Source organism: Salvelinus alpinus, chromosome 9, assembly GCF_045679555.1.
Source record: "Salvelinus alpinus chromosome 9, SLU_Salpinus.1, whole genome shotgun sequence".
NCBI classification, from domain to species: Eukaryota; Metazoa; Chordata; class Actinopteri; order Salmoniformes; family Salmonidae; genus Salvelinus; species Salvelinus alpinus.
In genome coordinates this window covers 86,206,109-86,223,188 of record NC_092094.1, presented here as the reverse complement: position 1 = coordinate 86,223,188, position 17,080 = coordinate 86,206,109, and the positions used below count along the sequence as shown (strand labels likewise).

Here is a 17,080-nt window from a genome sequence, read left to right as displayed (position 1 = left end):
TCTTTCACTTTCAATATTAGCGGGTTAGGGTCGGTTGCAGGCCTCAGATTTTCACTTTTTCACATATAGTGGGGCGGTTAACTTCTTATGGCTGCAGGGGCAGTATTGAGTAGCTTGGATGAAAAGGTGCCCAGAGGTGCCCAGAGTAAACTGCCTGCTCCTCAGTCCCAGTTGCTAATATATGCATATTATTAGTAGTATTGGATAGAAAACACTCTGAAGTTTCTAAAACTGTTTGAATGATGTCTGTGAGTATAACAGAATTCATATGTTAGGCAAAAACCTGAGAAAAGATCCAACCAGGAAGTGGGAAATCTGAGGTTTGTAGGTTTTCAACTCATCGTTTATCAAATACACAGTGGGGTATGGGTCATTTTGCACTTCCTAAGGCTTCCACTAGATGTCAACAGTCTTTAGAACCTTGTCTGATGCTTCTACTGTGAAGTGGGGGCGAATGAGAGGGGATTGAGTAAGGTCCACCATGACCTGAACATGCGCTAACCATGCTCTGTTCAATCGCATATCTGAAGACAAAGGAATTCTCTGGTTGGAACATTATTGAAGATTTATGTTAAAAACATGCTAAAGATTGATTCAATACATCATTTCACATGTTTCTACTGCCAGTAAAATAACTTTTTGACATTTCGTCTGCTTTAAGTGAACGCGCTTCGTGACTTTGGATTTGTTTACCAAACGCGCTAACAAAAGTAGCTATTTGGACATAAATGATGGACATTACCTAACAAATCAAACATTTATTGTGGAACTGGGATTCCTGGGAGTGCATTCTGATGAAGATCATCAAAGGTAAGTGAATATTTATAATGTTATTTCTGACTTCTGTTGACTGCACAATATGGCGGATATATTTTTGTCTTGATTGGGCTCTGAGTGCCGACCTCAGATTATTGCATGGTTTGCTTTTTCCGTAAAGCTTTTTTGAAATCTGACATAGCGGTTGCATTAAGGAGAAGTGGATCTAAAATTCCATGTATAACACTTGATCTTTGATCAACGTTTATTATGAGTATTTCTGGAAATTGATGTGGCTCTCTGCAAAATCACCGGATGTTTTTGGAACTACTGAACATAACGCGCCAATGTATACTGAGATTTTTGGATATAAATATGAACTTTACCGAACAAAACATACATGTATTGTGTAACATGAAGTTCTATGAGTGTCATCTGATGAAGATCATCAAAGGTTAGTGATTAATTTTATCCCTATTTCTGCTTTTTGTGACTCCTGTCTTTGGCTGGAAAAATGGCTGTGTTTTTCTGTGATTTGGCGGTGACCTAACATAATCATTTGTGGTGCTTTCGCTGTAAAGCCTTTTTGAAATCGGACACTGTGGTGGGATTAACAACAAGATTACCTTTAAAATGATATAAGATACTTGTATGTCTGAGGAATTTTAATTATGAGATTTCTGTTGTTTTGAATTTGGCGCCCTGCACTTTCACTGGCTGTTGTCATATCGATCTCGTTAACGGGATTGCAGCCATAAGAAGTTTTAAGGATGAGTTATTAGCAATTGCGGGCGGATGTGGGTGAACAAACAGCTGTCTCAAGCACCACTAACAGACCCCCAGAAATCGTCTGATCACCCTCTAGTGGTGAAAGTAAGAACTGCCAAACATGCACAGTCAAAGAGGAGAATAATTATTTAAATTTTTTCGTGACAGAATAATAATTATCTCGAAACAGAGGCATACTGAGACAAAATAAACAGGACAGTGTGTAAATGATAAATTAGTGCAGGAAATTAACACATTTATTAAAAGGCTGGAAGCAAATGCTGGAATTAAACAATTAACTATACAAATGAGCAAAAGCTGTGTGCATTAAGGAAATAGTCACCTGGCTCAAATAGAAGCCCGTCTCTAATGTTGTGTTCAGTGATTGAAGCAAATAAACACCTGGGCTATTAATTTAAGTTTTACGGTATATCTTCTTGTAAATTATTATTTGGGGTTAAAAAACACTCCAGGCCACTCTTAAACATCTAAAACTAGATAGAAATACGTTGAAATTATAATGGCCTGCAAATAGTTTTTGATGAACAAATCGGTACCCCAAAACAATCTGTGCAGCCCTCCACCAAAATTATTTCCCAACCTTGGATTATAGGGATGGATGGGCATGGATGGATCAATTGAGATAGCTTTTTCAGTTGTGCCAATGCCCAGTCTACATTAAAGCCTTGATGTTGGCTCACACTCCTGTCCTGCTAACCTATGATAGATTTCAGTATGCAGAGATGCAGTTATATGAGGATATCCATCCCCAGTCAGTCCCATACTGTCACAGAGCTAAGGGCAATATCATATGGACACCCATGCCATTAAAATAACACTCCTAGCATGACAGATTGATACTCAAATTCATAACGCAGCCCATTTGTTAACCTTAGCAGACCAGATTTAAAAGGATATAAAGCATCAAAGTATATTCTCACTGGCTGCTACAGGCAGCCTCCCAGACTACCATTCATCCTCATATACTGGACAGATTATAAGGGGATCTGGGATGACCTCAACATGTACCGCCAGGTTGAATGTAAACACCAGCTCTCTACTGTGAACCATTCATTCATGGTTGATACTGTAGCTTACCTTGTGCCAGCATGCTGAACTCAAGGAAGAGGGCAATGTGGTAGAGCTCCATGGCCTCCTCAGTGCAGGTGCTGGCTCCTCCCCTGCCCCCGGCAACCAGGACCTGCACCTCCCCCAGGCTCCCGGCTGAGGGGCTCCCCCTCATCACCAGCCCCAGCTCCACCAAGTCTGTATACATGCAGTGCAGGATTACCCGCACGTACTTTCGCGGGATGATGGACTCATCCAGCACGATGTGCGTGGGTGTCTGGAGTGTGCGCTCAGTCATCTCCTCCCCCGTGCGGATGCGCCGCTGCAGAAGGTTCCGGAAAAAGGGCGAGCGGGCCGAGAGCACGGCCTTGTGGGCCCTCAGGTCCTCATCTGGGGAGCCCAGCCCCCCGCCGCCCCCTGTGGCCACGCCCCCTACCGCCCCCCCACTGCTGTAAGCCTCCACCAGCTCCGCGTCGGAGGAGAAGCTGAGCAGGGCGTCATAGTAACACATGTAGTCAAACAGCCCTCTCATGTCTGCCTCCAGGGAGTTGGGCGTGCCAAACTCCTCACTCAGCTGCACCAGCACGTCCACGTTCTGCAGCCTGGTGTCCTCCGCCCCACACACCCCAAACTCCCCCGTGTACAGATAGTGCAGCAGTGCAGAGAACATGGGCACGTCGATGCCTGCCGTCTCGATGTCCATGAGGACCTCGGCACCGTACCCCGGGGAGGAGGACAGCAGGGTCTTGAAGAAGGGACAGCGGGCAGCCAGCACAGCGCGGTGGGCGGGGAAACAGGTGTCCTGGAAGATGAGGTCCAAGTCGGTGCAGTACTTGTGCTGGTAGAGGGCAGACAGGTCACGCTGCAGGCTGGGTGCCTCGGCCCGCGCCAGGCTGGCATGGAAGCTCAGCTCCTTGAGGGAGGATGTGCCCTCGTACTCCTCCACCAGGGCGTTGGCATCACGCACATCCCACCCCGACAGGAGCTCCCGCATCAAGCGGGCATGGTCGGCAGAGCGGCTGGACTTACGGCGCTTGATGAACCTCCTCTTGAGGGTGGCCAGGCCCAGGCTCTTCTTCTTCCTGTCATGGGGCTTGTCGTGACCCTGCTCCAGGCTGTACAGCTTGGACTCCCAGCCATAGCCCTGCTGGGAGTATGACGACGTCCCTGCAACACATAACATAACACAGAGGTCAGCTGGTTCAAATGTTGTGGTTGTTTTTTGAAATGGGAAAGAAGTCATGTCAGGATTTTATTAATATGATACACGTATCTTGTTTTTCCACAGCTGTTTTATAAATGCAGTCAATTCCTCGGGCTTGATATTATCCAGTTTGCCTGTTCTATTCTGAAATCATGACCATATGAAACCCAAGCGGTATTTCCTCCTAGGCTGGTCATTTGACCTGGCAGTCTAGACACTCTCCTCTAACTCCCCCATAGCGTGCTTGACACTCCCTTGATCTAGTGCCCCAGTCTCATTTCACAGATAATTCAACTGTCTGTGTCAAGGAACAGGCCATCATTATCAAAATTCCATCAGCTGTCATCACAAGCATCAATAAAGCTGACTATGATTAAGGCATGGATGGAATTAGAGGACAACAGCAAGTAGAACATGGACTACAACGTTTTGGATTGTCAGTCTGGGGGTAGGAAAGTCCCCCTTCCTATGTAGTCTTATGCAATACACTTGTCCAGCCATACACAAATGAACTACCCCTAATAGCAGTGATGTTTGGCTGGAGAGAGGGGACTCTTGCGTCAGAGGCAGCACTGCCAAATAGAAAAGTCTCTCTATGGCCTTCCTTCCCTGAACATCCATCACAGTGACCCACATAGTAGTCATTCTCATTCTGTGAATCATCCTCCATCTACGCCTGCACAGCAGCGACTTCAGCTTACAACCAACAATCCTTAGAACTGGAAACAACATCAGTTTATTTCTGAAATCTACAGGGCTTTCAACTCAATCAAATCTCCATGAGCTTGGACCTACTGTATGTCTCTAGGACTACGGACAAGAAAGGCGTAACAGGAAAATGAATATAAAAGCCTGGGGTTTTCCTTAAGCAGACATTGATTGAATCCAAAACTGTCTCAAAAAGCCTATAAAATCGGAGTAAATTCATAAGCAGCCACTCATAAATGGCCATCAATAAGGCCGAGAAAATGAATGAGGGATTGATGCTTGGATTCTGAAATGGAAATTAACATAGAGGCAGCGGTGGATGACTGAGCAGTTCTCTGCGAGAGCCGGCAGAGAAAATAAAACTAATAGAATGCAGCTTGTACACTTCCAACAAACCAGACACAGATGAATTCAACTTCATAAGTCAAGAAAAAAAAGTTGACTGACAGAACTCGGTTTGTAAAAACTAGAGCCTAAATCAGTTGCTGGAACTGAAAAGATAAACTTCAACCAACCACCCTCCACAATGACTTGCACATTCCAGTAGCGCAGTGAAGGCTGCTGAGGGGAGAACGGCTCATAATAATGGCCGGAACGGCGCAAATGGAATGGGATCAAACACCTGGAAACCATGTGATTGATGTATTTGATACCATTTCACAGATTCCGATACAGTCATTACCACAAGCCCGTTCTCCCCAAACAAGGTGACACCAACCTCCTGCGCTGTATCATGCATCATATTTTAAGCATATCGTTTATCTATGTTCATATCCTTGCCATGAGGGTCTGTTGTGGACACTGATGATATGTCCCACTGAGGACTTTGAAGATACATACAGTATTACGGTAAAGTAAGAACATTGAAACTTACCTATGAAGGTCTGTTGTGTCTGTGTGTTTCCCCCTGTACGAGGGGAGCATGAGTGCGGGTAGCTGGATGCATTAGCACCCATCGTCACTCTTCTTCACTTGTTGTTCGGGGATCTCGCCTCCTGCATCTTCATTCTGCCCAGGAGAAGTGCTTAGTTCCTCAGCCGTCGGCTCTCTCTCAGGTCCTGGTCCTCTGGAGCCTCTTTAGACACCCAAGCCCAGCCTGCCATGCCTGAGAGAGGGAAAGGAGAGGGAGCAGGGGAGTTAGCAATGGAGTGATTGAATTGTTTTGAGTAACTCTGTTACTGAGTAACGTGCCATGGGGATTAAGGCCTGATGAAGTTGGTCTGTTTGAATTGTATTAGTCAATGCATAACCATACATCCTGTTACTTCGACTGATCTCAACCCCCCATTGTCAAAAAATAACAAATATATATTTTTCAGATAGAGGATGAAAATTCCTTTTGAAAATGAAATCATTAACGTCCTCTTGTATAACACTCCCTATATGTGCTATATATGTGCAAAGGCTAATTGTAACGGCTTTCGTTGGTGGAAGGAGAGGAGGACCAAAATGCAGCGTGGTACGTATCCATAATATCGTTTAATCGAGAATGAATACAAAATACAAAAAAAAAGAACAAGAGAACAAATGAAAACCGACACACAGTCCTGTATGGTGCAAACACTGAAACGGAAAATAACTACCCACAACCCATAGTGGGAAAACAGGCTACCTAAGTATGATTCTCAATCAGAGACAACGATCGACACCTGCCTCTGATTGAGAACCATACTAGGCTAAACACATAGAAATATATCGTACAGACCAAAACATAGAAAAACAACATAGAATGCCCACCCCAACTCACGCCCTGACCAAACTAAAATAAAGACATAAAAAAGGAACTAAGGTCAGAACGTGACAGTACCCATTTACCGCGGTGGCGGCTCTGGTGCGGGACGTGGACCCCACTCCACCATAGTCTCGGCCCACTTATGTGGCACCTTAGGAGCGGCGACCCTCGCCACCGACCCCGGATTGGAGACCCTAGCAGCGGGCCCCGAATAGACGGGAGACTCTGGCAGCGCCGGAGTGAAGGGCGACTCTGGCAGCGCCGGAGTGAAGGGCGACTCTGGCAGCGCCGGAGTGAAGGGCGACTCTGGCAGCTCCGGAGTGAAGGGCGACTCTGGCAGCTCCGGAGTGAAGGGCGACTCTGGCAGCTCCGGAGTGAAGGGCGACTCTGACAGCTCCGGAGTGAAGGGCGACTCTGTGAAGGGCGACTCTGGCAGCTCCGGAGTGACGGGCGACTCTGGCAGCTCCTGACTGACGGGCGGCTCTGGCAGCTCCTGACAGACGGGCGGCTCTGGCAGCTCCTGACAGACGGGCGGCTCTGGCAGCTCCTGACAGACGGGCGGCTCTGGCAGCTCCTGACAGACGGGCGGCTCTGGCAGCTCCTGACAGACGGGCGGCTCTGGCAGCTCCTGACAGACGGGCGGCTCTGGCAGCTCAGGACAGACGGGCGGCTCTGGCAGCTCAGGACAGACGGGCGGCTCTGGCAGCTCAGGACAGACGGGCGGCTCTGGCAGCTCAGGACAGACGGGCGGCTCTGGCAGCTCAGGACAGACGCGCGGCTCTGGCAGCTCAGGACAGACGGGCGGCTCTCGCTGCTCCGGACAGGAGGGAGACTCTGGCTGCTCCGGACCGGAGGGCGACGCTGGAGGCTCCGGACCTGAGGGTGTCGCTGGAGGCTCCGGACTAGAGGGCGACGCTGGAGGCTCCGGACTAGAGGGCGACGCTGGAGGCTCCGGACTAGAGGGCGTCGCTGGAGGCTTTGGACTAGAGGGCGTCGCTGGAGGCTCCGGACTAGAGGGCGTCGCTGGAGGCTCCGGACTAGCGTCCCTCGTTGGAGGCCTCGTGCCATGGATCCTCACTGGAGGCTTCGTGCCATGGATCATCACAGGAGGCTTCGTGCCATGGATCATCACTGGAGGCTTCGTGCCATGGATCATCACTGGAGGCTTCTTGCCATGGATCATCACTGGAGGCTTCGTGCCATGGATTATCACTGGAGGCTTCTTGCCATGGATCATCACTGGAGGCTTCGTGCCATGGATCATCACTGGAGGCTTCGTGCCATGGATTATCACTGGAGGCTTCGTGCCATGGATTATCACAAAACGCAGAAATAAAAATATAATTCATGCCTTACCTTTGACGAGCTACTGTTGATGGCACTCTAATATGTCCCATAAACATCACAAATGGTCCTTTTGTTCGATTAATTCCGTCGATATATATCCAAAATGTCAATTTATTTGGCGCGTTTGATCCAGAAAAACACCGGTTCCAACTTGCTCAAACGTGACGACAAAATATCTCAAAGGTTACCTGTAAACTTTGCCAAAAAATGTCAAACTACTTTTGTAATACAACTTTAGGTATTTTTTAACGTTAATAATTGATAAAATTGAAGACGGGATGATATGTGTTCAATACAGGATTAAAACGATATGTAGCATGCCTTCTGTTTGATTGAAGCGCATGTCCAGGACACCTGGAGTGCCTCGACTTCTAGATGGACGTATTTCTTCATTACACAAAGGAATAACCTCAACCTATTTCTCACGACTGTTGACATCTAGTGGAAGCCGTAGGAACTGCAAGCAATTCGCTTAGAAATCTGGTTTCCCAATGAAACCTCATTGAAAAGACAGTGTCCTCAAAAAAATAAATATCTGAATGGTTTGTCCTCGGGGTTTCGCCTGCTAAATAAGTTCTGTTATACTCACATACATGATTCAAACAGTTTTAGAAACTTCAGAGTGTTTTCTATCCAAATCTACTAATAATATGCATATCTTATCTCCTGGGGATGAGTAACTGGCAGTTGAGTTTGGGTATGCTTTTCATCCAAACGTGAAAATGCTGCCCCCTACCCTAGAGAAGTTAAGGCACATACAAGTAAGTTCACATGTTCCAGAAGGCATTTCTGCCAAAAAACGCATTTTGATTTTAAAAGAAAGGTTACGTTCAAATGGCTCTCCTGTGAAGTAGTGACCCGCGACATATGCCTAGTTTCCTGAAACGAATCACACATTTCTAAAAAACAGTTTTTGCTTTCTCATTATGGGGTATTATGGGGTAATGTGTAGATTGATGAGGGAAAAAAACAATTGAATCAATTTTATAATAAGGCTGTAACGTAACAAAATATGGAAAAAGTTAAGGGGTCTGAATACTTTCTGACGAAATTGTATATGTTGCCCTAAGAGTTGTGCAAAGTTGGTAGAATCTTATTCAAAATTATTTACAGCTGTAATTGCTGACAAAGGTGCTTCCACCAAGTATTAACTCTGGGGTGTGAAGACATTACTATTCATTTCAAGCATTTCTATACTTTTTTTCACTTTGAAAATGTGGAGCAGGTTGTGTAGATATGGAGGAAAATAAATCAAATGTAATCCCTTTTTAGATGTAATTTTAAGGCAGCAAAATGACAACTGTGCAAGAGGTGTGTAGACTTTCACTAGGCACTGTAGCTCCTCCATTGACCAAACCTGGACCTAACCCTACTTTGAACTGTGGTTGACAGCAGTTTGAGATCTGAAATATGAAGTAAACCATCTGCAAGTCTTTATGTCTGTTGGCAAGTACAAGTCACAGTGGTCTGCTACTGTCAGTTTTCAACCGATAAATGGGGAAGTGGGGATTTCCATCGAAAAGGACCAATTAGCACCAATATGTGAAGCATGGCCGGTCCTTGCCGTTCTGCCGGTGCAGAAAAGATGCAGCTCCCTCACAAAACTACAATAGTCCCCCATTAAGCAAAATTACATTGAAAAGACGTCTAAAAGACATTTTCCAGACTTTGAGTTACGATTAAATTAAGGTTCTGAATGAAAGGTGAAAATATATTTCCCGTATGTTTAAAATAGATATTTTCAAGGATGTTGAAGAGGCATCTTTTCCGGACATTGAAGAATACGTATTTTCCAGACGATGGATGTTGATATCAAGCTAATTTTTGCTTCTGAATTAAAGTTCAAAATAAGTAATTTATGAATGTGTCAGGAGTTCACCTAGGGGTCATGATTGGGGATGTACCAAATTATTGATGTATTAGAATAATTGATTATGCTTATGTTGTATTAATAGAGGGGGAGGGGTTACATTTATAGGGTCCTAGACTACAGATTAACAATATATATACATTATGAGGTTTATATATTGTTCCACAGTTGTTTTCTATTTCTCTCTCTCTCTGCCTCTTATAAAGAGACCCCTCTGAGAAATGTGTGACTGAGACAGAACTCTGCAGGGGAGTGTAGGAGATAAGACTAGTCAGACATTCCACTATAAATCAACTTGGACATTTACTGCTAAGCTTTTAGATAACACACTAAAAGCCTTGTTCATATACAGTGGGGAGAACAAGTATTTGATACACTGCCGATTTTGCAGGTTTTCCTACTTACAAAGCATGTAGAGGTCTGTACTTTTTATCATAGGTACACTTCAACTGTGAGAGACGGAATCTAAAACAAAAATCCAGAAAATCACATTGTATGATTTTTAAGTAATTCATTTGCATTTTATTGCATGACATAAGTATTTGATCACCTACCAACCAGTAAGAATTCCGGCTCTCACAGACCTGTTAGTTTTTCTTTAAGAAGCCCTCCTGTTCTCCACTCATTACCTGTATTAACTGCACCTGTTTGAACTCGTTACCTGTATAAAAGACACCTGTCCACACACTCAATCAAACAGACTCCAACCTCTCCACAATGGCCAAGACCAGAGAGCTGTGTAAGGACATCAGGGATAAAATTGTAGACCTGCACAAGGCTGGGATGGGCTACAGGACAATAGGCAAGCAGCTTGGTGAGAAGGCAACAACTGTTGGCGCAATTATTAGAAAATGGAAGAAGTTGAAGATGACGGTCAATCACCCTCGGTCTGGGGCTCCATGCAAGATCTCACCTCGTGGGGCATCAATGATCATGGGGAAGGTGAGGGATCAGCCCAGAACTACACGGCAGGACCTGGTCAATGACCTGAAGAGAGCTGGGACCACAGTCTCAAAGAAAACCATTAGTACCACACTACGCCGTCATGGATTAAAATCCTGCAGCACACGCAAGGTCCCCCTGCTCAAGCCAGCGCATGTCCAGGCCCGTCTGAAGTTTGCCAATGACCATTTGGATGATCCAGAGGAGGAATGGGAGAAGGTCATGTGGTCTGATGAGACAAAAATAGAGCTTTTTGGTCTAAACTCCACTCGCCGTGTTTGGAGGAAGAAGAAGGATGAGTACAACCCCAAGAACACCATCCCAACCGTGAAGCATGGAGGTGGAAACATCATTCTTTGGGGATGCTTTTCTGCAAAGGGGACAGGACGACTGCACCGTATTGAGGGGAGGATGGATGGGGCCATGGATCGCGAGATCTTGGCCAACAACCTCCTTCCCTCAGTAAGAGCATTGAAGATGGGTCGTGGCTGGGTCTTCCAGCATGACAACGACCCGAAACACACAGCCAGGGCAACTAAGGAGTGGCTCCGTAAGAAGCATCTCAAGGTCCTGGAGTGGCCTAGCCAGTCTCCAGACCTGAACCCAATAGAAAATCTTTGGAGGGAGCTGAAAGTCCGTATTGCCCAGCGACAGCCCCGAAACCTGAAGGATCTGGAGAAGGTCTGTATGGAGGAGTGGGCCAAAATTCCTGCTGCAGTGTGTGCAAACCTGGTCAAGAACTACAGGAAACGTATGATCTCTGTAATTGCAAACAAAGGTTTCTGTACCAAATATTAAGTTCTGCTTTTCTGATGTATCAAATACTTATGTCATGCAATAAAATGCAAATTAATTACTTAAAAATCATACAATGTGATTTTCTGTATTTTTGTTTTAGATTCCGTCTCTCACAGTTGAAGTGTACCTATGATAAAAATTACAGACCTCTACATGCTTTGTAAGTAGGAAAACCTGCAAAATCGGCAGTGTATCAAATACTTGTTCTCCCCACTGTAGCTGTGTAGGCATGGTTTTGGTCTCATGAGTAAAAGATAATGACGTAGGCAGTGACATCACTTCGGGTTTGATAAAATTACATGGGACCTTTTCTTTGATTCAGAACTTACTCGGAAACATGCGTGCTATGTTCCTGATTGTCAACTTCTGTCTGCAATTGCATTAATAAAGGTTTTGAATGATTTAATTAAAGATATTGTCATAATGCTAATTTCACCAATGAGCCAATGATTGACAAGGCACAAGGAGGAACGAACCCCAACAAATGCCCAACTATGTGGTAAGCCTACTGTTTGTAAAACACCAAAAAAAGATGTCCGGTCCAGACAGGAACAAAAAAAGACGTCGGCTCGTGCTTACTGGGGTATAGCCTACCATGTTGGCCCCAATGGAATTTCATGAATGCCCATCCATGTGGTAAGCCCACCGTTTGTAAAACAGGTCACTGCATTGGCTTTATTAACCCTGATTCCCATGACTAATCAATTTGGCCATTTAAGCTCTGAATATCAGCTACCCAACTTTATCAGGAGTTATCGTGAGCCTATTCACAATGTGTTTACACAGCGGGATTTTTTAAAATATATTTTTTATTGAACCTTTATTTAACTGTGCAGAAGTATTTTCTTTTTCGCTATGAACAGCTGATCATGACAATGGGGTGAAACGGCTGGACAAAAGTTGTGATTGTCCCTTCCATACTGTCCATTTTACTTTGACCTGTCCTGTTTTTAGGATATATTGTTTGTCAACATGACAGTGCATTTTTTATTTGATTAAGCACCATTTAGGTTAGGCTATTTGATCGGAGAAACCCGCATGATGTAAAAAGCATCCATCTCACTACATTGTCAAACATTTTATCTCCAGATTGTAGGCTACAGAAAAGGCCACATACTCTTTTTACCATATCCTATACCCGCTACATGCATTATGTTAGATGATTTTTTTGACGGAACGTTGGTGATGAATCTCTCCAACAGCACCTGGAGAGGCGTGCTGGGAATGAACAAGCAAAATATTTTGCGCCCCTGCCTTCGATAAAGTGGGAACTGATTATCACAGGGCGGCATCAGCGCTCACCTAAAAAACCATATGCCACTGGTTGAGAGAAAATGTCATTGTTTTTGGGCAGAATTGTGAGGTTTTATGTGTTGTTGTTGGAGGTGCGTCTTGGACAGTTTAGCTCAGAAAATGCCGCCCTCGTCAATATGCCGCCAAAGGGGGCCGCCTAATCCTGCCTTTAAGAGTCTATATTTTGGGGGGGGGAAATGCATAGATACATTTTTCAACAATTTTCCATCTTAAAAATTCGGCATAAGTAAAAGCTTGGGTTTATGTTGTCGTAAACACTCCTGCCAACTAATATATGCACTTATATTTCGTTTTGGAGAAGTTGTTAACCTTCTGCAAGAGGAGGGAGGTGTCACGATCCTCTTCCTGGAAATGACTGGACCAAAGCGCAGCGTGGTACGTGTTCATGATATTTTATTTAAATCAGAACACTTGAACAAAAATAACAAAGAGAAAAACGAACAGTTCTGTAAGGTAACTAAACTATACAGAAAACAACTACCCACAAACACAGGTGGGAAAACAGGCTGCCTAAGTATGATTCCCAATCAGAGATAACGATAGACAGCTGCCTCTGAGAACCACACCCGGCCAAACACAAAGAAATAGAAAACATAGAAATAAAGAAACTAGAATGCCCACCCTAGTCACATGCCCACCCTAGAGGATAATGAAAGTTTAAGTAATGGTAAATGTACCAATTATTTATAGTGATTTTACTGATTTGAATTTCGTTTATCAATTATTAGGTGGTTAAAACTTGTGAACCAAAAATTCTGTAACAGAATTACTGCAACTGAAATAGCTACAATGGGAAATCATAATAGTGATAAACCACAGTTGGGTCACCTGCTACTGTCCTCCCTTCCACTTGCATACTGTTATTTTCAGCTCATAACGGTTCTATTTGTCTTTCTGTTGTCTGGTGGAAAAACCCTCCCTCTCCCTTTCCCCCTCTCCTCCCCCCTCCCTCTCTCTGCCTCTCGCTCTCAATCTTAAGTTAATGTCACCTCTCCCAGCTCTTACTGACAACTACCCAGGTGCCACCTCTCTTTCCATTTACTGTAACCAGCATCTACACCCACTGAGTACCGGCCGACACCGGGCGTCCATGGACGTTGAAAAGTAGTTGAAATTTGGTCAGTCGACCGCCGTTATGTTAATCTCCACAAACGGACCGGACCAAATCCGAACCTATCATAGACGTACATTACCGGTCAAAAGTTTTAGAACACCTACTCATTCAAGGGTTTTTCTTTTTTTGTACTATTTTCTACATTGTAGAATAATAGTGAAGACATCAAAACTATGAAATAACACATATGGAATCATGTAGTAACCAAAAAAGTGTTAAACAAATGATTCAAAGTAACCACCCTTTGCCTTGATGACAGCTTTGCACACTCTTGGCATTCTCTCAACCAGCTTCATGAGGAAGTCACCTGGAATGCATTTCAATTAACAGGTGTGCCTTGTTAAAAATTAAATTTGTGGAATTTCTTTCTTCTTAATGTGTTTAAACCAATCAGTTGTGTTGTGACAAGGTAGGGGGATATACAGAAGATAGCCCTATTTGGTAGAAGACCAAGTCCATATTTTGTCAAGAACAGCTCAAATAAGCAAAGCGAAGCAGTCCATCATTACTTTAACTTCTTACGGCTGAGATCGGCTGAGATCCCGTTAACGGGATCGACTTGACAACAGCCAGTGAAAGTGCAGGGCGCCAAATTCAAACAACAGAAATCTCATAATTAAAATTCCTCAAACATACAAGTATTTTACACCATTTTAAAGATAAACTTGTTGTTAATCCCACCACAGTGTCCGATTTCAAAAAGGCTTTACGACGAAAACACACCATCTGATTATGTTAGGGCAGTACCTAGTCACAGATGAACACAGACATTTTTCCAGCCAAGGAGAGGGTTCACAAAAAGCAGAAATAGAGATAAAATGTATCACTAACCTTTGATGATCTTCATCAGATGACACTCATAGGACTTCATGTTACATGTATGTTTTGTTCGATAAAGTTCATATTTATATCCAAAAATCGTAGTTTACATTTGCGCGTTATGTTCAGTAATGTTTTGCCTCCAAAACATCCGGTGATTTTGCAGAGAGCCACATCAATTTACAGAAATACTCATAATAAACATTGATAAAAGATACAAGTGTTTTACATGGAACTTTAGATAAACTTCTCCTTAACTTCTCTAGGATAGGGGGCAGCATTTTCCCAAATTCAACTGCCAGCTACTCATCCCCAGAAGATAAGATATGCATATTGTTAAAAAACACACTGAAGTTTCTAAAACTGTTTGAATCATGTCTGTGAGTATAACAGAACTTATTTAGCAGGCGAAACCCCGAGGACAAACCATTCAGATTTTTTTTTTGAGGTCACTCTCTTTTCAATGGAATTTCATTGGGAATACAGATTTCTAATTGACCTTCTTGCAGTTCCTACCGCTTCCACAGGATGTCAACAGTCTTTAGAAATTGGTTGAGGGTTTTTCCTTTGTGTAATGAAGAAGTACGGCCATCTTGAACGAGGGTCACTCGAAGTGTCCTGTTTGTTAGAGGCGCGTGACCAGAAAGCTAGCTACAGTTTGTTTTAATCCTGTATTGAACACAGATCATCCCGTCTTCAATTTTATTGATTATTTACGTAAAAAAAGACCTAAAGTTGTATTATAAAAGTAGTTTGAAATGTTTTGGCAAAGTTTACAGGTAACTTGTGAGATATTTTGTAGTCACGTTTCACAATTTGGAACCAGTGTTTTTCTGGATCAAACGTGCCAAATAAATGGACATTTTGGATATATATCGACGGAATTAATCGAACAAAAGGACCATTTGTGATGTTTATGGGACATATTGGAGTGCCAACAACAGAAACTCGTCAAAGGTAAGGCATGAATTATATTTTTTATTTCTGCGTTTTGTGTCGCGCCTGCAGGGTTGAAATATGCTTCTCTCTCTGTTTACTATGGTGCTATCCTCAGATAATAGCATCGTTTGCTTTCGCCGAAAAGCCTATTTGAATTCTGACATGTTGGCTGGATCACAACCAGTGTAGCTTTAATTTGGTATCTTTCATGTGTGATTTAATGAAAGTTAGATTTTTATAGTAATTTATTTGAATATGGCGCTCTGCATTTTCTCTGGCTTTTGGCCAAGTGAGACAGTAGCGTCCCGCCTAAACTCAGATTTTTGGATATAAATATGAACTTTACCGAACAAAACATACATGTATTGTGTAACATGATCTTCATCAGATGACACTCATAGGACTTCATCAAAGGTTAGTGATTAATTTTATCTGTATTTCTGCTTTTTGTTACTCCTCTCTTTGGCTGGAAAAATGGCTGTTTTTCTGTGGCTATGTACTGACCTAACATAATCGTTTGGTGTGCTTTTCCCGTAAATCCTTTTTGAAATCAGACATGTTGGCTGGATTCACAACAGGTGTAGCTTTAATTTGGTGTCTTTCATGTGTGATTTCATGAAAGTTAGATTTTTATAGTAATATATTTGAATTTGGCGCTCTGCATTTTTACTGGCTTTTGGCCAAGTGGGACGTTAGCTTCCCACATATCCCAGAGAAGTTAATGCAACCGCTGTGTCAGATTTTTAAAAAAAAAGAAACTTTACGGAAAAAGCACACCATGCAATAATCTGAGTACGGCGCTCAGACACAAAAACAAGCCATACAGGTACCCGCCATGTTGTGGAGTCAACAGAAATCAGAAATAGCATTATAAATATTCACTTACCTTTGATGATCTTCATCAGAATTCACTCCCAGGAATCCCAGTTCCACAATAAATGTTTGTTTTGTTCGATAAAGTCCATAATTTATGTCCAAATACCTCCTTTTTGTTCGCACGTTTAGTTCAAAAATCCAAATTCATGACGCGCAGGCCAGACGAAAAGTCAAGAAATTCCGTTACAGTTCGTAGAAACATGTCAAATGATGTATAGAATCAATCTTTAGGATGTTTTTAACATAAATCTTCAATAATGTTTCAACCGGAGAATTCCGTTGTCTTTAGAAACTAAAAGGAACGCAGCTACCTCTCACGGGGACGCGCCTGAGTGAGCTCATGGCACTCTGCCAGACACCTGGTTGAAACAGCTCTCATTCCCTCATCCTTCACAGTAGAAGCCTGAAACAGGGTCCTAAAGACTGTTGACATCTAGTGGAAGCCTTAGGAAGTGCAATTTCACCCCATAGACACTGTATATTGGATAGGCAAACCTACAAACCTCAGATTTCCCACTTCCTGGTTGGATTTTTTTCTCAGGTTTTTGCCTGCCATATGAGTTCTGTTATACTCACAGACATCATTCAAACAGTTTTAGAAACTCCAGAGTGTTTTCTATCCAAATCTACCAATAATATGCATATCTTAGCTTCTGTGCCTGAGTAGCAGGCAGTTTACTCTGGGCACCTTATTCATCCAAGCTACTCAATACTGCCCCCAGCCATAAGAATTTAAGACATGAAGGTCAGTCAATTCAGAACATTTCAAGAACTTTGAAAGTTTCTTCAAGTGCAGTCACAAAAACCACCAAGCGCTATGATGAA

At 43.4% G+C, this 17,080-nt stretch overlaps 1 protein-coding gene across 2 annotated transcripts in view; it reads right to left on the bottom strand.

Moving 5' to 3' along the window:
• The window catches only part of LOC139530884 (BTB/POZ domain-containing protein 7-like), a 59,654-nt gene that overhangs the window by 20,776 nt on the left and 21,798 nt on the right, over positions 1-17,080 (bottom strand). For both annotated transcript variants that reach the window (XM_071327657.1, XM_071327658.1), the window contains exons 2-3: positions 5,379-5,609; positions 2,623-3,759 (exon numbers count right to left, since the gene is read on the bottom strand). In XM_071327657.1, the coding sequence (XP_071183758.1) occupies positions 2,623-3,759; positions 5,379-5,460 (1,219 nt within the window). In that variant the 5' untranslated portion in view covers positions 5,461-5,609. The remainder of the gene's footprint in view (positions 1-2,622; positions 3,760-5,378; positions 5,610-17,080) is intronic.